The sequence below is a fragment of the Pseudopodoces humilis genome, chromosome 1, assembly GCF_049639895.1.
Source record: "Pseudopodoces humilis isolate 2021_Gansu_Grassland_sample_001 chromosome 1, ASM4963989v1, whole genome shotgun sequence".
In the NCBI taxonomy this organism is placed as follows: domain Eukaryota; kingdom Metazoa; phylum Chordata; class Aves; order Passeriformes; family Paridae; genus Pseudopodoces; species Pseudopodoces humilis.
Genome location: NC_142200.1, coordinates 132,751,421 through 132,776,931, shown reverse-complemented (window position 1 = coordinate 132,776,931; position 25,511 = coordinate 132,751,421). Strand labels below are relative to the sequence as shown.

General features: G+C 35.2%; 1 protein-coding gene across 1 annotated transcript in view; it reads right to left on the bottom strand.

Moving 5' to 3' along the window:
• Positions 1-25,511, bottom strand: part of MALRD1 (MAM and LDL receptor class A domain containing 1) — a 237,291-nt gene that overhangs the window by 150,776 nt on the left and 61,004 nt on the right. The window contains exons 18-21 of the mRNA XM_088057480.1: positions 23,577-23,989; positions 10,127-10,214; positions 7,196-7,372; positions 4,732-4,909 (exon numbers count right to left, since the gene is read on the bottom strand). Coding sequence (XP_087913606.1) covers positions 4,732-4,909; positions 7,196-7,372; positions 10,127-10,214; positions 23,577-23,989 — 856 coding nt within the window. The remainder of the gene's footprint in view (positions 1-4,731; positions 4,910-7,195; positions 7,373-10,126; positions 10,215-23,576; positions 23,990-25,511) is intronic.

The following is a 25,511-nucleotide window of genomic DNA, read 5'->3' as shown; positions in this document are numbered from 1 at the left end:
GATATTCAGTACCCGCACCAGAAATTCTTTGATTACTTATCCTTCTGGAGATAATACAGGATGGGCTATTAAAGATCATAACTGTGAACAAAACCTTCAGAGACCTCTTCTTGCAGTTTGACATGTAACATATTCATAGGTTTCAAAAAATTTCTTCCCTGAATAAAAATTTTTGGAGCTGAGAGGATGTTGTATTAAAAAAAAAAAAATCTGTAGTCAAAATTAAAATGCTATAAAATGTGTAATTTCCAATATTTTTAAAGGAAGATACAAACTCAAATAATCTAATTAATTCCACACATCAGAGAAAGATTTTCTCTGCTGAACACTTCCATTCACTTAAATTCTAATAGGTCCTAAATAGTCAGTAACTGTATCTAATAGTCAGAAATCTGTATCTAATGATTAAAAAAAAAAAAAATTAGAGGATAATTGAGTAGAAACATTTGTTAGGAATGCAGATTTTCACTTACAGCCATTTGTATCATTTTAATTTCAAACTGGTTATTCCAAAAAAGAGTAAGTTCTCTTATTATGTTCTGAAATGATTTTTTTTTTCTAGTAACCTCCCACATCCATTACCATTTAATATTAAGGCTTCATAAATTCAGAAACAAAAAATGTAATATGATTGTCATGCCACAATAAAGCAGACATAAATGTTTTGGAAGCCAGTTTTTTGAAAGGATGTCATAGAGATATTTCCTATTGCAGAAGACAAACTTCCCTTGTGATCACAGCTGTCTGTAAAATGCTGGATGCCAACTGACAAAGTTCTTTGCATAGTGCTAGAGAAAAAAGTTCTATCTTGAGCATCTAGACTTTGTCACATGAGTCCAGGATTGAGGTTCAATGATTAATTCATACTGAGTGGAAGTGAAAGTGCTTGATACACCAAAACACATTTCATACTGAGACCTGTAACTGGACACATATCAGAATGTTGCTCAAAAGAAAACCACCAGAAATGTGAGAAGGAAATCTTGTACTAAATAAAACCATAGTATATTTATTATTGTATCCTTAAGGCCAAAATTCCAAAAGAAAATTTCTATCTGTGGCCATGCTTCAAGTGTATCACATAAAGCTTTGATGCCTTGTTTTATGTAATAAATACCAATTCCAGAAAGAAAATGAGTTAGTAAAGTTTTACCCACACAAAGTGATTAAAATCTTCACAGTTTAATTTATTTTCATTATTACATCAATCCCATGCTCTGGCATCCTAAGAGGTAAAAAAGACTTTGGGTATATTCTCTTCATACAAAGTTTGATTAAATTGTGGTTGCTTGCAATGAAATAATACGACAACACCCTGCAAATAATTTCTAGCCATTAGCTTATTTTTAAAAGTAGTTGGTATTATATAAGTTGGCCACAGAAGGAAAAACAACCCAACAACCAACAAACAAAAAAACCCAAGCAAAAAAGAAAAATCACACACACAATACTTTATAATTTTTCTCCTCCTTTGAAGTTCTTAGACCCTCAAATTTAATACAATTCTTGACTGCTGAAACAGCTGCTGGGCTTAAGTATATTACTTAGAACCTATTTTTCCTAACTTTTCTGTCCTGAATGTTGATAATGAGTGTCTGAAAAGCAGACACAAAAGAAAGACAGATGTATTAAAAATATGTTTATCAGGGGAACTATTTACATGGCAATAATTATCTTGTCAAGAGTTTTATCTCCGCATCCATTTCTGTTTTGATTTATTAGATTTGGTGCATGAATTATCATATCAATTAAGTGACTACAAAGTTTTCAATTAACAGTTATGCCCAAATGTCATTAATAATGTCAAGGAATTTTCTACATCACTAACCAAATTATTTAAAAAGGAAATAAACTAATGGACTTATCCATTTGCTGGTGTCAATTTAATACACTTGTTTAAGCCTACACAAACTGATACTTTTATTGTTGTAGCTTTTAGAAACTTAACTGCAATGGAGAATTCCATTAGCTAAGTATGGAAATTCGTCACAGGAGCTCTACATTTGTGTATGAATGGTGATCTTTTCAGGGCACAGTGCCAATGTCACCTGGCCCTTTGCAGAACACGTGACAGAATTTTTCTAGCTCAAGCCAGGCTCCAAAGGCAGGCTCCCATAATGGCTTCTATCCCTCCAGCCTTTGGTTTCTATATACACATACAAGCTGTTCCCTCTATTTGTAAATTACTTTCGCTTAATTAATGTAATTACAGCTTCAAAGACTCAGACCTTCACCTCACAATTCACCAGCCTCTATGTGGCTAGCCCAAGTACTTATTCTGGGGAAGCAGATGGTTTGACTCCAAGTATTCACAGGTATTTTTGCTGAAAGAACTCATTGTAAGCTGCACTGCCAACTACCCTTGCATCAGGATGAATCCAAGCATTTCTATAATAGTCCTCCATATTTTATTTTAATTTGCAAACAGACAAGATTATAGTAACACAGCTTGCCTCATCTAACTGGAAATTTGGGGAAAATGGATTAGAAAATAAAACTAAATGTTGCAGGGTTTTAATTCAACAAAACTGCTGCTCTGCATCTCCTGTGATAATTTGGAAGCATCTATTTTCTGTACTTCTCTATAGGCCAATAAAGAAAGGGAAGGGGGAAACTGTAGAACCAAACTGCATCTTGTGTGAAACATCACAGGAGCAATACATTACAGAGTTGCCTGAAAACTGCAATCTCTATGGATCATTTACTTTCTCTTTTCATCAGTCCTTTTCAATATACTGTTAGTTGCATTAAACCCTGAAAATAACTTGAAAATTAGTAATACAATTCCATGTATCACTGTGCCAACACAAAGCTATAGTGGAAAGGTTGTGAGAGGATTTACTAAGTACACAAACTGGGCTGGTATTGGCTAATATACAACAATTAAAGAGCAGTCAATGAAAGATTTGACAGCTAATTTATTGTAAACAATTTTTCTTTTTTAATGAATACACTTCTTTTTTTATGGAATACGTTTCACTTCCTTTTCATATATAATGTAGAGAGTTAGAAACAGCTAGACAGCATTTTAATTCTTTTCTATTGTTGAATGATTTTTCGTGGGTTTGCTATTGTTGTTTTGGGATTTTTGTAAAAATACAATAATTTCAATGAAGTACACAGTGAAACTAACATATTGAGCTCGCTCTTTAATTGTGTTAGAAATTCAGGCTGAGTAAATGCAAAATAATGTCAGTTTAAACTAATAGCACTATAGCAAAGACTTTATTGAAGTGGTCTTAATTTAAAGACTGTCTTCTCACTCTATGGTCTGTTGTCACAGAAAGTAAACATACATGTCACTAGAACCAGGCAAGTATTTTTCTGTTCAGAGTAATTACACTGGACTGAAATTTCCTTACTAATGAATTGTATAACAATGAAAATTGTTCGTACTCAATACATTTGCTAGTTTCCTGTAGGGATTTCTTTTTTGATAAGTCTTACTGTTACCTTTAACTGGAATACATTGGATTAATGCATTTTTAAACACACATTTATTACTTAATAAAAAAATAATCAAAAAACCCCACACCTTTAAAACCAAATGTTCATGCAGAAAAGCTAGTTTTTGCTTTTTATCTCCTTGAGATAAATCAAAAGAGTTATCTTCAGAGAAGCTAGTAACTATCTTATGTAGTCTACCTAGAATCCAACATTAATTTATGTATTGAGAATAGAGAGAGACTAGAAATATTTTATATTTTAATATGAATTTATTAACCAGATAGTAAAATAAAAAGAACTGGTAAAAAAAAATACCAACTAGACTGAAATTGGCTCTAACTACAGTAGTTTTCAACTGCATTAGTGAAAATGAGTACAGAATTCACAGGACGTTTTGTCTTGTACTGCTGACTCTTGGGCAAAACTGCTGGGATGAGAGCAATAGCTAGCAATAACAATAACAAAATTGGTAGCAATAGCTAACAACAAGTAACAATAGCTGGAAAGGTAGAAAAGTGAGCATAAATTTTCTGTGTGAATAAAGACCATTAGAGAAGATATTCTGCTAAAACTGATCAAGAGGATGACCATGTGTCCTAGAGTGACTCCGAAATTTGCCCTAAACTAGGACACCACAATAAACTAATTTAAACAATGCCAAATAAATCACAAAGCCATCTTTAAAAAGAGCAGCCAGCTTGAAAAGTGTAAAATTAGGATGAAAATTTGTAATAGGAGGGATTGATAATGCAATTCAAAGAGCAGTGGCCATCACCAGGTTTTGACATGCCAGAGGTCATCTTTCCAGTGCCACAACCACTGCAGAGACAGCTAGAGCACACTCCCACTGGATGCTGCCAACAGCCTGCAGCCAACTGCTGGGCTGGCGCTTTGGGCAGCTGAAAGGAGGGTAAAGCTGGAGCAGCCATGTCTTCCAAACTTGCTTTCTCATAAGGGGGAACATGCTTGTACTCCACATATCCTGTGGGAGCAGTGCACATGTTTCTCTGGAGGAGGAGGTACAGATACTTTTGGGAGTTACTTACAGAAAGGTGTTTAGAATTTTTTACCTGCTTATTAATGTGCTTTTTTTTTTTTTTAATTTTGATTCATCTGTAGTATTGATCCTGCATGCCTACTTCACCAGTTGTCAGTTACATGTCATTAATAAATCAGTTAACTGCTTCAATATTGTAAAGGAGCAGTTTTTCCTCCTGGCAATCTATAGGTGGTTAAGATCACACATTCTAGAAGAGACTCAAGCAAGTGACAAAACGTACTCACGTGGTATGATCGGTCAATGGGCAGTGTTGTTCTTGCTCAGGATAGAGATTTGCTCCTCTTCCGAGCTGCCACTTGAATGTCTTTCTGATAGGTATGGAATAATTTCCTGACATCTGTTCTAAGGCTGGTTGATGCCATCCACACAGGTCTTTATCTTCAAAGTCACAGACTTCCATAACTTTAGAGATTAACAGTGATTACTTGTGTTTATATAAAAATTGAATATCATTATCTCAAGTTAGAACCCAATAAGCAACATGGAAATAAAAAAGGATTCAATTTATAGTGAATGTGAATACTGACATGTTACTAACATGCATAGTTTTTTCTTTACAGATAAAACATGAATTCTACATTTTCTCCACTATTAGACAGATTTTAATTTTGGGAATATACCAATTCATTTGCACCTCAGTATCTACCTTCATGTGAGTTCTGACCAGCTTTCAGGTAATTCTAATAATGTGCCATGTAATATACAGGGAAATTCATGTCAAGTTCATCACTTGAGAGTCTGTGAGCTGCTGTATGGTCCTGCTCCAGTCCTGTAGACTGATGATATCAGCAAATCGTTGTACATTGTCTACAAAGTCCATGACCATAACTCTAAAAAAAACCACCAAACCAGACTTCAAGTAGTCCTCACAAAACTTGAAAGTTACATTAAAATGCACCTATTTGGTATTGGTATCAAATTCTGTATTGTTGTCTTACTAAATAAATATGCAGCTGCCTTCCAATGAGTTTTTGCTTCCTGAGCAACAAAGGAAGCTCACTACTGACTCTGCTTAGGATAAAGAAACCAATTTTATTTTCCATTTCTGCTGTGAATATTTATTCTCCAGCACATGGTCCAAGTTGAGTCTAGTGACTCTTCAGAACATTGGAACAGATTATTACACTTAAGTTTAAGTGACTGCTGTGAGACTTGTGCAAGGGAAATGAGAATTTATTTTAACCCATAAAGCCACAAAAAATGCTGCATCAGGAAATTACGGATTGTTGGTAGAAAGTGCCTGATGCCTCCTTACTTGAAGGCTAAAAATAGTAGACTAAAGAGACAGTGAGCTCTGATTTAGAGCTTGTTATCCTCACTAAGGAAGCAAACCGCAGCCAGAGTGATCTCATGAGTTGCCCGTATGAAGATTTGTGAAATTTCCTGAGAATAATGAGTTGCATTAAATGCTTATTCTCCTTTTCAACTTGCTTTGTAAACATTACATCTAAAGTGCCTCTGAGAAAGATAACACCTTCCTGTGACCATATTTCTGTTACAGTCAGGACGTTTTTAAGTCCTTGTCCAGCATTGTCATTTGAGTGATTAATTCCCATCTCAGTGATGGGAGACCTCAGACAGGGCAAATATCTAAAGGTGTTTTCTCCACAGTATTTATCTTGCTTAGAAGGAGATGTTTTGAAAGATAATGCAAACTTTTGAGGGGAGAAATGTTCAGAGGGCTCTGTATTTATGCTTCAGGGTAAGATTTCAATGGCTGGTGTTTTTTCACACTATAGGAAACTACCCAGTGGTACTTAAACATCAGATTCATTTCTTCCAGTTATTCCCACAAAAAAAAATAGATACAGGGAGTGAATGATATTTTTCCTCACTGAGCCCTCAGTCCTGAACAAGGTGATTTTATTCCCTTCATAGTGTGTAATGAATTCACAGTTTTCATTTTCAGTGACAATAGTTTTGCTGTTGAGGCTGATGAGGTCACTGGCTCTAGATGCCTGTCCCCCTCATTAACTGGCTTTGGTATAGTGCTGCTTCCAAGTACTGCTCTTGGAGGCAAAAGGAAGTCATTAACAGCTTCTAAAATGCTACAGTGTGAACTGCTGCAACTCAGAAGCAATCAACAATTGTCTTAGATCTTTATGGTCATCATGTGTGGACCTTGTCCATTGTCTCCCTTACAGCGTTCCCATAAGACTATCAGAGCTTTACAGGCTGGAACTCAATTCTGTGTGGAGTAGGCAGATTTTCACGATTATTGCTGATGCTGAAACAATTTTGTATTAAAAATAAAACCCAACAACCAAACAAGAAAACAAAACCCACACTCATTGAAGTAGGTAAGAAGTAGAAACAGCTCTCTCAGATGTCCACCCCAAACATGAAACTAAATTTTTTCTCTCTTCCAGTCTGGACTAGCAAACATTTTAAGAAACTATGTTCAGTTAAAATTGTCATGCATGGTTACCAATCATTAGGGCACTGAGGATTCCTTCCCCTGCCACATTTCAGTAGTCACTTGAATTGAAATGTTGAGTCTGAATCAGAGGGCAGAAAGTGCATTACATCACACATATTAAGAGTAAAATATTATTATTTTCCTGGGCGAAAATCACATTAAAATAACATCTAGGTGCTAATACCAAATTGCAGAGAGAGCTGCTAAAGCAATGTGTTTAAGACCCACAAACTAGTAAGGTAGGAAAGGGTGTGATTTGATCCACTCACCACAAGCTGATTCATCAGACTTATCAGAGCAGTCGGGTCTAAAATCACACTTCTGGATCATCTGGATGCAGTGGCCAGAGGCTCTGCAGACAAACTCCTTCTCTGTGCAGTTGTTCATGGGGAGCGTGGCAGGAACTGAAGTTCCTGAAGTAGTTGTAGAAATAGTGGGCAAGATTCCTTTGAAAAAGGAGCCAAAAGGATGTTGAGCACCTGGACTAAGGCATTCCAGCTTCATAATGTTTTCTCCCTTTACCACTGCCCCTCTTTTCCAGGGTATGGATTTACTGGAATCATGCCTGGACAGTTGAGTGACTTATATGCTGTTCAGCAGGAGCTGAATTGGAGCTTTCCTCAGTGGAAAGCACTAATTTTGTCACACCATCCATACAATAATTGGCACTTGCAGGATCTATACCTCTTGCAGGTCTTTCAAATTTGGATTAACCCAGTGAATAATTTCAAAAAGCTAATGCCAAGACCCACACAGCACTCAGAAAAACTGATTTTCCCTGTGAACCAAGGCTAACAGATTATTTAGATGATAATGGGGTTTTTCAACATGTTGATTGCTACAAGCAACTGTGGAAATTACTGTGTAACCTTCTTACCTGATAAACATATCACTGAAAAAATTATTTTCTCATTAGAGAAATTATTCTGAGGTCACCACTTTGTTCTACCACCTCCTTTATATTTCATTCAAACTCATTACCACTTCTTTCAAATCAATTGTCTTTTTTTGTCCTCATATCCTTTACTATGCACTTTTTTCAAGCTTACTCTCTTTTCTTGAAAACCTTTGCTATTATTGTCCATAAAAGGAATTTCCATTATAAAACTCCTTTTTAAAATTTAATAATCTATGAAATTATTACCTGTAATGCACAATGCACCTGAGTAATACACCTGAGTTAATTAAAAAGTACATGTGAAGACTTTTATATTAAATGTGTCTGGGATAAAAAGGATTATTTTTTTTTTTAATCCCTGAAGGATGGAGCACTAATATTGATAATAAATTACCCATTTCTATTTTGTAGGATACAAAGCAAGTCTATGAGATTAAATAAATTATTTTCCAGTCAAATGAATGATACTCTCAAAATGTCCTAAAATTTCAACAAAGGACTTAAGGGAGGGAATGTTTTGAAGTAAAAATTGTATGAATTGACAAATTTATTTACAACCCAGAGTAACAGCAAAGAACTTATAGGTTAGAAATTTTTATATATAAATGCCACATTCAAGCCTTTGCTCCTGATACAATTGAAATGGAAGAAGAAATTTTGAATAACCATAACCTTAACAACACCTGAAAAGAGAGGAGGATATGATACTTCCTCTGTTTTGAGACAATGTATTTTCTATACTTTATTAAATACCATTTTGTCCAGAGCAAGCATCACTGAATAGCCTTTGGTTTGGGCATTCAAATGATGTGTTGAAGCATTCAACATTCAAGATTCAAAAGATTCAGCATCTTTAATGTTACTTATGAGAGATTTCATCCCCAAGCTTTCAAGCCCATCTCTCCCTGCCAGTATTTGGTCACTTAAAGTGTCACAAGAGGACAGTGCTTGATTCTAGTGTGCAGGGACAGGGGAACCCTGCTTCTTCAACCTGATCCAACTTGTATTAAACATATTAAACATGGTGGAAAATGCCATAGCTGTTGACTATTTGCAGACTATTACCACATTCTTTTTTACTGGTTTTTTTGTTGTTGTTGTTGCTTGGTTGGGTTTTTTGTTGTTTTTTTAGGTTTTCTCTTTTTTTGTTGGAATATTTTGATGGCATGGAGGAGGTAAATTAAGATGGGACCCTGGACAGTCTCAAAAATTGTTCTCAATTTAAAAAATATACAGAACACAAATCCTGATTCCTGTTCGCCGTTATACTTGAGTAGTTTCATTTTCTTTTCACATACAATGAGGGTTTTTTTTCTTAGTTATGAACTTTGAAACTCTGACCCTCTATGCTTTCCAATTTATTTTCTATTTTTAAATTTTTCTTCATAATTAATTTGAAAATATTTAGGGATTTTCTGATTAGCTCTTTTAAAAATTTCTTCCCTGAATATAAGGCACAAACCATTAACTGAGTATTTACAAAAAGTCTTCACATCCAAAACGGTATAATAACTGCTTTACCCTGTATAAATATGTATAAACACTAGATAATTATTTACAAAAGAAATATCATACACATTGGATATTCCTCGTAGAACTAATTATAAGGAATTTTTGGAGTAGCAGAACAAAATGCATCTGCACTAGAGTGTTTTAGAGCAAGTGCTAGGATACTAATATTCAAACACTGTTTGAGTTGTTTGCTGCTCTACAGCCCTGTCATGAATTTACAGCAACTGTCACACTATGTATAACCTTTCAATGCCTGCTGCAGCTGACAGCAGCCCTCTTAAAATCTCTTCTGTGGTGAACTCCAGGTCCTGAGTCTGGTGTCTTAAAGTACATGTATTTTGGGATATAATATTTTACAATTCTGTAGAGATTGTTCTACCCTTGGTAACAATGTCTTTTGACAACAGGTTGCTCTATCACCTGAACTATTTGTGTGTTGTCTCATAGAGCGATTGGCACAGTAAGTAAATTAAGAATTACTAGGGGGGAGGTGGAAAGCTGTATCAAACTGAATTGACTGAATGAAAGTTCAGTTCATTTACACACAGCTAAGTTTCTTTTACCCTCTAGGAATCAAGATCTAAAAGAGTATGGAAGCTGCACACTTCTCACTGAGGATCTCTTTTGGACCTTACATGCACAGCAGGAACTATTTTGTGCTGATGCTTGGATATGGGGATCTGAGAAACAGGGAAACAAGTCTGGATTTCCTGAGTCACAGTTTAACCTGGTTTTTAGATGACAGCAACAAATCCGCTCATAGCTTGGAGATGTGTGTTTCAACTCTTACCATTGTAAAGAGCACAGCCCAGAAAAGACATGTCATCGAGTCCAATGTCCCCAGTGAAACCATCTCCTACAATGCCTTTCACCAAAATCTAGGAAAACAAGAATTATAAAAGCATTTTTCAGTGTACAGTAGACTTCCACTTCTCATTAAATATTTCTTGTGAATTGATAGAGGAGTCATTTGCCATGTTTCACACTTAAAATGAGATTAAATTTATTCTGGGGGTTATAGTCTATTTAATGACAATTTACAAAAGAGATTAATTATTACCAGCTTTCACTAGTGGTCACATTAACCATAGTGAACCATAACAGAATGGTTGGCTTCACAATGGTGTAAACTCACTAAAACATCACTGTGATGTAAAATGATGGCAAGACATTATCATAAATGGCATATTATGATTACCTCCTTTGGTACTTACTGCAATAACATTAATCATGCTTAAATAGAGTACCATTCATTTTAAAAAAATTATAGACTTTTATACAAATTTCAGTATGATGAAAACAATTAGGCAGGTAAGAAATGAGCTATGGAACCTTTTAAAGAAAAATATTCTACTACTTCATTAGACCTGTCAATGGTGTATTTGCTTCATTATTATCTACTGCCAAGGAATAAGAGGAGTTAGTGTTAGTGAAATACTCTCTGGAAGACTAAATAAACCTCTTCTCTTCCGTTTGTTGCTGAGTGATAAATATCCAGCAGATGATTAGTGAAAGGTTTGATAAGATTCTTCTTAGTTTAACTAAATAATAAATCCCTATTTATAAAAAAAAGGTGTTTTTTCCTCACTTCAGTAAAAAATTCCTACACATGAATGAAGTATAAATAGTGGCAGAAACATGATAGTTCTGCTTCAGAGTACTGTTTGTTCTACTATTTTTGTTGTAATTTATTTATGTGCAATTTTATTTGTAAAGAAAGGTTATATTCAACAAGAACCATTTTTCATATGATATGTACATAGAGCTTTTAAACATTACACTTCAAACTTATTACCCTGTAACAGGAGGGAAAAATACTTAAAAGATGCAAGGAATGGCCTTAACCCTGTAAAAGTAAAAGAATAATATCAGTCTAAATATGTTAACGCTGACAAATTTGTTTCTGCTATTCTGAAGTTGCATGTGAATTGTAGATTTATCTACACATCTGACATCACCAGAGGAAATAAAAACGATCACACTTCATTTATATATTATGTCCATTAGACAAAACAAATGAGTATGCTAAAAGAAGACAGGTATATGTCCCTTACTATGGATGTACTCCAGATGGGCCATTTTAGCACAAAATATATTTCATGTGAATGACAACAATAAATTACAGCATTGTTTTTATTGCTCTCACAGCAGTATGGGATTCCTCTTTTTCCCTCAGGATACCCAAAAAACATTCTTTATAATATTACTCCAGGCTTTTGGATTTTTTAGATTACAATTGGAACAATACTACAGTATTGGTACCAATAGAAATAAAATGGCTAGAAACAGGAAACAGAACAAACCAAAACATCTACTATTTGAAAATGCCCCACAAGGAAATTTATTATTCCAAAATTACATATCTTCTTCCACTGTAATTTTGACTGGCAAACACACAGCAGTTTAAATGTCATTTTCAATTTGTTTTCAAAGTATAAATGATTACCTACTTGCAATTAATTACTTATTAATTAGCTCAAATTCAGAAAAAGAGGCAGTGAGTTTAGTTATACAGCTATTACTAAGATAAACCCAAATACCCTCACAACTTAATTAATTTTCCAGGGGATTGGATTGTGCACTTGTGGATGTCCCTGATGGATGTTCAAGAAGCTTCAGTCCCCAAATCTGCCTGTGCCCATGTCCCCAGTCCTGACATACACATGGGGTGAGGACATCTTTATTTAACATCTTCCACCAATGTTTAAGCAGGAAAATGTTTTTAAAGAGATTAAAAATAGCCAAAGTTAGAAGTGACAGGACACAGTTCTCTAGGGGGAATTGAATTCAGAATACTCTTATACTGATTGCCATTATGATTGTGTAGCTTAAAATCTCCCCACTCCCATTATTTTTTTACATTTATCTGTGCACTTGGGGAGTCTGATACTTTGACATACAGCATGAACTCATTAGCAACACAGAAAATGTAATAGTGGCATAGGTATACACTTAAAACTGAAAATAAGTCCAGTTTATGAGTTTAGAGCCTCAATACTGAGCATAGTGTCTGTGCAGCTGTGGTTAAACTTTGACCATTTAAGTCAATTTGCTAGATTTATTTCTGCAAACTTTGTAAGATATTATTAAGCAACCTCTAGGAAATTCATCTGCTGTGAAACTCATTTCACATCACATTTATTATTTGAATAAGAATAAATAGTTCCCAATTTCATGTTTTCAGAAGTCTAAGATCCAGACTCAATGAAATCTATAAAGGTATCAAAAGGTATTTGACATAAAGAAAAGAGGGGAAAAAACCTAATTCCATGAAAGAAAACTGTATCAGAATGACACTCTGTATACATAAAAGGAAAGATCCCTTAAGATTTTGGACAAAATAGGCTTTTGAAGAGTGAAGTGACATGTGTTAATAGAGGAATTACAATGGATAATATTGTTCTGTACAAATGCTTAATTTTTACAGTAATGCTCACTTCTGTCAGTAGCCAATTCTCACTGAAGGTTACCAAAGTAAAATCTTTATTTCTATACAAACATAGTTTAAAATAGAATGGAATTAATTTCAAAAACTGTGGCATATTCAAAATTCTGAGGGTTTCTGAATGTCTAGGAAATAGTGATATTTGTTCTAATGCATTTAACTTGTAATTTAGACAAACAGTAACTCAGGTTTGTCACAAGAGCCGTCAATTTTGTTATTTAGTGATTTTATTTCTTGTTAGAGCATGGTAATTTAGATTAGGTTTCTACAAAGATTTCTGGCAAGAAATCACGTGCTTTGGTTTGAATAGGAAAGAACAACCACACAAATAACTGACAAAACACTTTTTAATAAAAAACTTATGTTGTAACTTTGTGAAAGCAAATTAATGCACATTTCACTGCATATCTCTAAGTAAACTACCCCGATGTTTTAATGCTTGTGATGAATAAAGAAAATTGCATAATAATGTACAATAACTTTTCATCCAAAAAGCAACAAATTCCTTATGAGACGATGGAACTTTGTAATTACAAAGGACAAGCCAGAGAATGAAGGTTCAAAGCTTCCTTTTTGTTAAAATATTTTCATCCAATGATTATGTCACAAGTCATGTCATAAGTCTTCACTGTAGAATGATTTTATCAAGAATTCATGAACGTATTCCTATAATATTTTCTTAAGAAGCACATTAAAAGGTAAAATATTTTTCAAGAAAATACAATTCTTTCAGGAAAAAATGTATTTTAAAAATACTGATAAATTTAGATTTGATTTTGAATTTTTTAGTAGTTCTTAATTCACATCAAATAAGATATTGACTGCTTTGATGAGTCCAAACATGGTAATTTATTCCTCCTTGGCTTTGTTTCTGTGCTTCCTCAGCTGCCATCAAAGGAGCAGGCACTGTGGATGTGAGATTATTGCACCAATCTCTCCTCTAGATGTCCTCTAGTTGTATTATGTTTACATGGCACTCAACTGTTCCTCTGTACCTTCTGCAAAATGGTTTGTCTTAGGGCAAAAAAGGATGTGTGGGTTGTCACAGTCTGTTCCAGCTTTCCCTCTCTTGCAGGGAATGAGGTAGGCAATCAGAGCTGTTATGTGCTGAATGGAACCCTTCTAACCCCAAAAACAAGCACAAGAGGAGACCTGCCATCAGCTTCTGGAAAGATTATCAGCACTGGGTCACCACATAATTGTTATTATTCCCACTGAAAAGCTCAAGATCACACTACCCTTCTTCAAAGCTCATCAACCCCTTTCTTTCGTGACCATTGAAAATACTTTAGAAATGAATGCCTCAAGACTTCGAAGTTGAAAAGAAGTCCTTTTAAACAGTTGTCCAAATGAATTGTTACCAGCATTCTTAAGGTTACATACATCAAATATGAAAAATCTTGTGTCAAATATTTGATGTTTTACAGTGCTTGGTTTTACAAGATACTGAAAAACACTAGTTCTAGTTCAGTAAAGCACTTTATCACACTTCACTATAAGCTTGTGAACCCTCATGCTGATTTATGATGTTTTCCACAGCATTTCTCTAAAGTGCAGGGATGAATCACATTTCTGTCCTGTTTTAGACTATTCAGTGATATTGGTGGGATTAATAACTACATATTCTGGGAGTCTTTACTTTCCTGTATTAAAGCCACAAAACTTCATTCAAGAGAAAAGATTCTGTTGTCACTCTGTAATATTAGCACTGGAAGAATTATTGCAGAAGTACTCTATTGTCAGTGCCTAAATATTTCTGAGATTCTAGGTTTATAAAACAACATATTTAGCCAGCTGACCTGGAAAACATCTACATAGAAATTATAATTTTGAAACGATATTTAAACCACCTAAAATTCATGGATAGTTTTGGCTTAATCTACAAGGATATACAAAGTCTGTTTTCCTTTCTCCCACAGTTTCCCTCAGATTTTATATGTAAAAAGTAAAACAAACAAACCAACAGGATTCTGGCTGAATTACTGCATCAAATACCTGGGATTTATGGTCCTGAAAGGAGTGTCCCACATTGACAAGGATGACTTGTTATGACTTTACTTCTGTCCCTCCCTTTTGTACAGTAGAGCATATCAAAATATAAAGGCTGCAGAAAGACATCTTCACATCTCTGTCTAGGGAAGCCTGAATTGGGCTGAATGGACAGACTTTTATCTGATCTATGCAGCACAGATTGCTAAGGCAATTCTTCCATGCTGAGATAAGGAGCATCCTAAGAGGAGACGCTCTCTGCTTTCTTTTCAATGTTTGTGAAAACATTTGTGGTTATAAACAGTGAATTATCTGTTCAGCAGCAAATGCTAGTGAGAGAAGGGATCACTATTAGACCTCCTGCCTAAAGATGTGGACCTGTCCTGACACAAAGGATTTTTTCTGACTTAGTAATACAGAATTGCAGCTCCTACATCCATGCATATGGCCTTAATCTCCCAAAGTAAGAACACACTAATATAGAGATATCACCAGAACAAGTGGGTTGACATGAAATCCTGTCTTCATTACAATTAATGAGAGTTTTGATATATACTTCAGTGGGAATAGATTTCTACACTGTTTCCTAATTCTGCTATAAGCATACTCAATAAACAGAAAGATTATAAAAAATATTTTTAAAACTCTCTGCTTGATATAAAGCTCAGCACTACAGAAGGAAATTTAATTAAATCTTCATCAAAATACAGCTTTCCTGTGGTCTCCCTGTTATATTTTCAAAGATGATTTCTAGATCCAGTTAAGCCATGAGATAAAAGTCGCTAACTTTTTCCTTCTCCTTGAAAAGTTATTCAAGTCTCATTTTCCTGTTCAGCAGCTGCTGATAAGTAATATAGTAATATCAACAGGAAATATGAAGTAGTACTCTTAATTTTCAGGACAACAAATCTCCTGTCTTACATGATGCCCCTTGAATTCAAATGACCCCACACAGTTTCTCAGTGGGCTGTGGGTTCTGAAAGATGGTGAAAACTTTTCTTTACTTCAGGTTTTCCGTATTTAAAACATGGGCAGAACTTGACACTGCAGTAGTGAATAGAAAAGCTGTTTTTACTTTAAGTGATTTCTTTTGAGCAGCCTGCATGTAAATAGGGAAAAACAAGGTAAAAAACACTCATCCTGGCCCCATTGTTCTCTCCCCTCTCAAGAAAAAACAAATTGCAAGGAAATGACAGACATGAAATTAAGAATATAATTTTCACTGGAAAAGGCATTATTAAAGATAGATTAGATATTATTATGCCTTGTCCCTTTTGTGCACTTGTTGTGACTTGATGACATCATGACAAGTCTTCCACAGTACATCAATAAAATGATAGCACAAAGAATAAATTATTTCTATTGTTACAGTGGTTTATCTTTTAAGTATTCTGATAGCACTGAACAAAAGGCCACTATCTTTCCCAAAGACCTGAACTAAGCCCATGAAATTTTCTCTGAAGATTTGTACAATGTATTTTCCTGATTTCTCATGTGATTTCCTTGTTTCCACGGTTTTCTATGTTCTGAAATCCATTTATCAAAAACGACAAAACCATTGTTTAGGAATGATTTTTTAGAAAACTCACACTTCTTATTTTTCAAATGCATTATACCACTACACACATTTTCAGTATGAAAATTCACTTCACAGTATTTCACTTCATGTTGTAGGTACTGAATAGTCTTCACTAGCAACACCAAGTTCACCACCAAACACAAAGTCTTAAGGTTATTTTTCACCCCTTCCCACAAGTGCCTCAGTTCCCACACTGTCCACTCCATGTGTATATTGTTTCTGACCTAGATTGTGGACTAGTTAGGAAACCTGAGCATAATTGTCCAAAGCAGAGCCTGTACAAGTTCTTCATGAAGTATGAACATGAGATTAACATGACACATGTCACCTCTTGTTCCTGGCCCTCTACAGACCCTTGAGTCTGGTTGTGAGGATGGGACATGGTAGAGCGCTTAGGACCTCCAAGTGCAAGAAGTAGAGCTGCCATACCAAAAGACACTGACACTTCAACAGGACAGACTTGGACTAATCCACATTTGGCCTGACAGAGCAACCTCTGTCACAGCTCAGACGCCCTGAAAACATCTCTGCGCATCACACGTGCCAGGATACATTCTAAAAAGGCATGAGTGTTAAATACAAGACAGCAACATTTTGGGGTTTGGGTATGTGCTTATTGGTTTTGGTTGGTTGGTTGTTTTCTTCTTTTCTTGGTTTAAATAATTTGCAGGATTTTGTAGGCTTTGCCCTAGGCTTCACAAAGTGTGGCCAGCCAGGCAAGGCAGGTGGTTCTGCTGCTCTGCTCCACGCTGGTGAACCCACACGTGGAATACTGCATCCAGCTCTGGATTCCCCAGCACGAGAACCTGTAAGAGTTGGTCTACAGGAGGGACACAAGAACTGGTCAGAGCATTGGAACCTCTCTCCTATGAAGACAGTATGAAAGATTTGAATTTACAGGAAGGAATGATCTGTGGAGACCTCATGGCAGCATTTCAATACTTAAAGCTGGCTTATGAGAAAGATAGAGGGAGACTTGTCTGAAACTTATGCTGAGAGGACAAAGGGCAATGATTTTGAATGAGAAGAGATTTAGATTGGACATGAAGAAAGACATCTTTTACATCATTGTAAGTAGTGTGCTGCTCAGGTTGGATGAGAATTTAAGCAACTTTTATCTGGTGCAAGATGCCTCTTCCCATTCCAGAACATTCAGATATTTAAAGGTCTGTATTAGACAATTAATGAAAATTTGCTCCAGAGCCAACTACATACAAAGCTGTATAGGTCTTCCTGAAACCACAGGCTGTACAATGCCTCACTGAAAACAAAATGAGAATGATGATTGTAAACAGACCAGAAACCAACAGCACAGTGTAAATGTAAAAACCACAAGGTATTGTTCAATATGCAAAGAGGTATCAGGGATGAAATAAGCCAATGCACAGATCAGAAACAAAGAATAGTCAGAAAAAGCTCTACTGAGATGCAGCAAATATGTCTAGATATCCATTTATTTGAAGTAGTATTGGAGGAGTAAGGAGCAACAAAAACAAATGGTAACATTTAAAGGACAAGGATAAAATAAGGAAAATAAATAAAGAATTCCTGAATACTAATCTCAGCAGATTGCTAGGGGAAGTACAAAGGATAAGAGTAGGAGAAGGAAGATGGGGGATGATAAATTGAAAATTGAAACTTAAGCTGGTTTTTTTGAGTGGAAAATCATGCTGTCTAAATCTTTGTGTGGAAATTGCTAGCAGGGAATGGATCAAAAGCAATAACATAAAAATGATCACAGGTGAGTATTAGACATATAATAAATGTCTTAGAGCCAAGTCCTTGATAAGTTCAGGACTGCTTCAACACCAGATTTTAATGAAAAATATGTGTCTGACCAACTAAACATTAACAAACTCCTACTGGTATGTCAAAGCACACTGAAATGAGACCCTGAAGAAGGAAGCAAGTAGGCAATCAAATCAAGGCAGAAGGCTAACAACACTTGACAATAATAAACCGGGTTCAATAAGGGCAAAAGTGACTGCAGAAAATCTGAAATTACAGCTAGAATATCAAAAGGAGTGAGCCTCTCAATGCAGCAAAAGCTCTGAGCAGCACAGTGCCTGGCAGCATGAGCACAGATGGGTGGTGGTGAGGTCGGCTGTCCAGCCAGCTCAGTGTGTGTCTCCCCATGGATTGCACCATCCACAGCAATGCACATCCTGGCATGCACTGGTTCCACCCATGCTCTTAGCAGGGTATGCCAGGTGGGAGGCTGTAACCTCGTTATTGTGCTACCAGCCCTTAACAGACTTCTGATAATTTGCCAACTTACTTATTGACTTCATTTGTAGTTTCTTGTATCCAAAACATCCCTCAACAATGAATTGTACAACAGACCATCCTAAAATACTGTCTCCTTTAGCTTGGATTGTGTTACTTAATGATTTCACAGAATACCTCTCCTGTCTCTATTCAGAAAAATCTCTAATAATCTTTCTCTATGAAGCTACTCTGTGACACTGGTGATTAGATATTTCTCTGCTAAATCTCAAGCTCTTTCTGAAAGGAACCCAAGCATTCTAGAAAGGGTCAAACATTTCCAATTATTTTTTTAATTCCCGCCCCCCCCCCCCCCAGTTTAATGTTCCAAAAATAAGGGTAAATAAACAATTACTTTATTTTGTTTTCCTTCTTCCTGTGTTTTCCACACTAGGAAATAATACTTCTCTTGGGGACAATAAAGAGTAATCCACACTTTCCAGAGAAGTTGCAAGCAAAGAAGCTTGGTTAAGCTTGACCAGCTACATGTTCTGGAATACGCCAGTATAAGTGCAGAATATCAACCTGATGCTTATCATTTAATGATTAGAGAAGACAGAAAAAATTACACAAGTCTACAAAACTACTGATGTTACAAAACCTACTAAAATATTCTTTCAGAGGGGCTGTGAAATGGGATGCAAGATCTAAGATTTATAATTTCCATAGTTCTGATGCTCGTTATATAGGAAATTAAATTTTAAATTTTCTTACGTAAAGGATATTATAGCTAACAAAGAAGACTAGTAAGTCATTAGCTCGTCTTAAATTGGTAAAAAGGGTATTTAGTTTACTACAAGTCCCCCTGTACTGTTCTTGTATGAAATACAATTATCACCACTAGAAATGCATGATAGAAATTACATTACATTCTGAAACCTCACTAATTGCCACAGCAGACTCTTTTTGTTTGAAACAGAACCCCAAACCACCACAAAAATGGGTTTTAAAATGTAATTACATCAAAATTTACATTTACCACTAGAATTTGGAGTCTTTCATTATAGAAATGTCTGGTGGGGTTAGGGTCTTGATCTATCCTCTCTTAGAAAAGTAATTGCAAGAAGCAGCAAGAATTGCAGAAGTAACTGGTGAGTGATTTTTGTGATGCTGTTTAGCTTATTATGTAGCAGATCACCAGAATCCCCAAAGAACAACTGCTCATCTCACTGAGGAGCAAAAAGGAAGAGTAGAGGGTGAAAAAGGAGAACAGCCTGTGTGACTGTTACCTAACCCACCTAGTACCTTATGTGCGATTTTTAGCCCTTCCTACCTCTCTTGGCAAGATGAATGGTAAGAGCCTGGATGCTCACTACACATGTATTTGACACCAAACTGATATGTCAAAGTCATACCAAAAACCATAACACAAGTACCTGTATATTCCAAAAAAAACAGCACAACAGATAAATGTAATAGTTGGAGCAAGAAGGTTGTTTCACAGAACACAGTGCTATTCTATGTTCATAGCACATGTATCATTCTAATTTTCAATCAATATTCCATTACTTTCTAAGCTAATATTTAATTGATAAAAAGATTAAAATTATTGTAGTGGATTTTTTTGTTTACTTTTCTTAACCACTTGTAAAATAGCAAAATATCAAATGCATTTTATATCTACTTAACTGCAACGTTATTTTGCTTTATTTATTTTCTTCTGATTTTGGTCCTTATTTTTCACACTTAAATGGAGAAACTTTTATATTTGAAGGGAATGAACAAGATTTTATATATGATACTCAGAATACTAAAATCTTTAGTAATGATACCACATATGGCATTAATAGTTAACCATGGACTTAAAGATTGTTCTTGCATGTTTAAATTTCATAAGAGCTGTTGTTCTAATTAGGAACGGCGGGAAAGAACGACAAAGAGCCAATGAAGAAAATGCAAAAATGATCTTTATAAAATCATCACAAAAGGATGATAGACTCCCTTATGTACTACTTAAATTTTGCAGTATCAAAGATTTAAAACCATCTTTGTTTATAGAGATAAACATATAATCTGCATAAGTAAAAAGGGAATAACTGTATTGGGGTGAAGATAATGATTATTTTGTTAATCCTATGTTTTGTGATATAGGGTCTCTTAAGACAGACATGACAGGTACGTGGTTTATATCAAAAAGGACACTACAGTGCCCATAAGGATTGAGATACAGAATTTTGCCATTTTTAATATATAATTTCCTTTTTTTTTCATCAGAAACATGAATAAATAGAGCAAACTGAGACAGAAAAATTTTTCTAAAATGTTAAAATAGGATCTTTGCAATTTCTTCTGAGCAGAAACTATTTTAGATATGATTACTCCAAGGAAGATAAAAGCAAACACTATTCATCATCAGTATGAGTAGGTTACCATGGACAGAATCTTATTTTACTACCTTTTCAAAAGTTTATCTAAAGAAAAGACATGTAAGTAAATTTTCTCAGTATGAAAATAAACGCAGAACAAGTAAAGAGACAAGGACACTCAATGGGTTTTTTTCATGTTGAAACAAGTATCTCATAATTAAAAGGAATAGTTTCTAAGGAACTTATTTTTAACTTGATATATATTATATATATATTACAACCTTGTATAATTTCTTGCAGATAATATCCTTTGCAGAGGAAGAGAAACTCTAGATCAATAAAGCTGCAAAATTTTTATAAGCATGTGTATTTGGGACTATTTTTAATACTCATCTGTAGCAGTATTTGACAGAGGTGCTTAATTTTTTCTGAGAAAGCTGTGTTCCTTTTGTTTAAATAGTTTAGCTCTAAATTTACCTTTTCATCCTCCAGCTACTCCATTGTTCTCATTGATGTCACATTTAACACTCTGGTGTAAAACATCTGATGGAACAGCAACAAATGTCACCATGGTTTAATGGCAGCTACAACAAAGCTTTCTTGACAAAATTAAGATTCTGAGGCTTATTGGGAGCAGGTGTGAGCCAAGGGAGTCTGCTGTTGCCTTTGGGTTTCTGCCAGAGCGTCCAATTAAAGGGCCTAGAGTTTCGTACCTATAGAGTCCAAAACTTTCAAAAGAGAATCTGACTTTCAAGAGGTTCTCAAATGCCTTTCTTTGCTGCTTTGAATTTTTGTCTGACAGCTCCTCCTTTGCCTAGGAGTTGGTGTATGGGCACAATTGTTTATATACTCCCAAAGCTGGCTTCCCATGCTTAGCAAACAAACTGAAAATGTGAATTTGAGGGATTAATTATTGATAGTGATTATTTCTCTGACTGGGCTCAACAAATGACCTACTTACATAGGGAGAAAAGAGGAAGAAGAGACATCTCAGGTATGATTATCTCACACACTCTTTAGAAGAGAAAAAGAAGATGGAAGGAGTGACAAAGTTTTAGACTGTCTTTGGCCCTAGAGTCTAGCATTTTCTATTCACTAGGAATCTCTGTAAAACCTTTAAGAACTGACAAAATGTTCTGTTTAGAAAAAGACATGATTATGAAGCCAAGACTTGTATTTTGACCAGAAAATTACTTAAAAGTTCTACCTTTTTTTCAGATTTTCATGGAAAAAATCCATTCTCAAGTGGATCTAAACACTTCATTTGAAGATTAATCTGACCTACAGAACTTTAAGCATGTGGCATGAAAGTAGTGAAACTCTAACTTTATGAGGTGTGGGGAACACAATAGAAAATATAAATATATATATATTTTCTATATAGAAAATATAGAAGCTACAGCTTTAATACTGTGACAGCCTGTAGACAACCTAAAACTAACTGGGAGGCTGTTTAGTACACATCTCAGTAGAAAAACTTCAAATATAGTGTATTTAAACATGATACACTTAAAAGAAAGTTTGGAAAGAAAAAGGAAGATTGGAAAGAAATCAGCACTGGGCAGCTTAGAAACAGAGCACAATTTGCTCTCTTCAAAACTTCCGAGTTTTGAAGTGCTGTAGGTTGTGACAGCAAACTCCATCATAAAATACACAATATACAATAATGAACATCAGGTCTTGATCTCTTCCTTCATTTATACCTCATGCCCCTCAAAAATGACTATGAGAAACAAAACTAGACCAAAATAATATGAGATCTTGGAAATTCCCTTTGCAGAGCTGTGCAAGTAGAATTTATATTTCTACAGAAGGTCTTGCACAAAACGAACACTCTCCTTCCGTGTGCCATTTTGCATCCACAGTAGCAGTAATTCCATTTCCTCCAAAGAGGATAGAATTTCTCTCTGCTTAAAAATAGCATTTTGGGAAATAATAATGAACAATCTGAAGAAAATATTGCACTATATCAGATTAAAAAGGAAAGTGGGAAATGTTTACTTTTATAATATGGTGTGGGGAGAAGACGGTAATTTTAGGACCAGTTGACAATCAAGTGAACCAATGTCTCCTCTAGTAACCCTGCAGAATACCCCAACTGAAATAAACAGACCACATGTAATCAAAGATAAATAATATGTACAATATTTAAAAGATGAGAAAATAAGTCAAGATTTATAGCTGTAACTTACTTAATAATACCTTTCTCCAAGCAATTTTTTGACTCAGTCTAACCCAGCAGCCAAATATTTTGTATTATTATATTTTCTGGCATTATATAATTAAAATTTAATTTGTAACTTTTTAAAAGTAAGGCAAAGCAGAGGATATTCTTTTGAACAGTCTTTAAATTAATGAATCAAACTGTTTTGTAGTAGATTTGGATAAGAGCTTTTCACCAAATCCTTGAAAAACAAAAACAGTATCCATTTTAAATAAACTTATTCAAAATATTAAAATTAAGTGGTTTAGAAACAAAAGTTAAAGCAACCACAAGAACAAAAAAATATTTTACATATTTCCTCAAAAACGCCTACAAACATATTTTGAAGTAAAATTGATCAGACAGTTACAAACAGCTTTGAGATTGTGCAGTTATTTAGATACTCTCAGTGTTTTACAATGTAGCACACTTCACAGTTTAGAAGGATCATACCTGAAATGGCTTAGAACTGCTGATGAAGAGTGTCTGTCTGATCCATCTGTTTTCTTGATTTCCAAACTTGTACCACAACAGCCATCCCTTAGTATTACTCACAGTTCTTTGGAAGACTGACAGCTTATAAACTTCTTTTCCAAACATATGATAATGAAAGCGGAATACACAGGTTCCATTGCCAGAAGGGTGGAAGAGAGGACTAAGCAAAACTGCTTTATCCTGGAATTGGCGTGGCTCAGAGGATTCCAGGTAAAGGTAGTGTCCTCTGGCTGTGCCCGTGGTGTGGTCCTTCAATGGTCCTGTATTAACTGTGGGGGTTGGACCCCGTATTCTGATCCAGTCAAAGTCATCCCATACATCCTGCTCCCAATTGCACAGCCCATTTTCAAAGTCACACTGTAGGTCAGGGTCTGAAATGTAAAGAGAACAGACTGTCAAAAAATAAAAAAGGGATAGTGTTTTAATATTTTTTTTAATCCTTGCAAATATTTATTTCCAAAATATAGCTGTCAAATTGTACCTAAGTTATTGAACGAACAGAACTGTGAATAAAACTACCCATATTATTAATTTTATGTATTATTAAAATTAAAGACTATAAAGTTTTTTAACTGAAAGTGGCCAAATCAAAGGAGTTAAAATTGAGGTTAATTGGATTAAATAAACCACACCATACTGCCTTGTAGGTATGTATGCTAAATGATCTAATGCAATTTTTCTTGGTAGATGTAGTCCTAAAAACACATTGTGGTTTAGATCTTTATTATCCTCAATAATATTAACAAAATAATTTTATCAAGGCTAAATAAAAGATTCTATTACACAACTGGTTTTTTATTTGACACCAAGGCAAAATGTATTAAATATTTCTAATATAAAACAATAAAATGTGTCAGAATTTGTGATCTTACATTTTAACTTTATATCTGCTTTTCATAAGCAGTAACTGACATTATAGCAATTTTTTTAAAATTAAGTCATTGCATTAAATGGTATTTAAAACTGCAACTCAAACTTTATTGTAGACCTCAAAATGGGTTATAAAGAAGCTAGGCATTCCACAAGTAGAAAAACTAAGATAAGCTTGAAAGCCTTCACTTTCTTTTGCATTTACAGCAATTTTAAGTTGATATTCAGCAATTATTACTGCAGACTGACATCACCTCAAGCATGTAAGGTGCCCCCCATTTTTCAAACTGATTGTGATTTGCATAATTTAGTTACCTCAGGAAGTGATAAAGAAAATGCTAGTTAATTTAATTTTATATTAATGTTCTTGAGTTCTTAAAATTGATGAATGCATGCTTCAGGGGAAAAACCATCAACACCACCATTCAGCAATCAAGGTGAATGTCAAAATGTGAACAACTCATAGCTTTCCTCAGTACTTTCAAGTTTTTCTTTTGAAGAGGACAAATATGTTCAGCATTGTCCTGGGGTGACTTTATGATACTGGTATCCCCAATCGTCTGGTTTATGTTATATATTAACTTCTGCACCTTTAGGACTGGCTCTGAGAGCAAGAGTGGGGGGAAGAAGAAGCCACAGTTTGTGTTAAGGAAAAACATCACTCCCCCACATCCCGCTCCTGGACTGTGGTGTCTGCAGCACGGACAGACAGCGGGACAGAGCTTCTCTCTGGCTTTTAGTTAGCTTTAGCTAGCTGAGGCAGAGGAGTTCCCTGGAACTTTGTTTTTTTTCCCTTTTTCCTGAATCTGTGTAAACCTGCTCTGGACTGAACACCCAGCCAAACCCCGGGAGCTCACGCCTGTGGCCCACCGGGGCCTGGGCCTTGGCACTTTCCAGCGCCGGAGGGACTGATAAGAACCTGAGCGAGCCGAGCTACACCACATGAAAAGGACTTTTCTTCCTACTAGATTTGCCATCCCATCGAACAGAGAGAGGTTTTATTATTTAATATTATTCAATTTC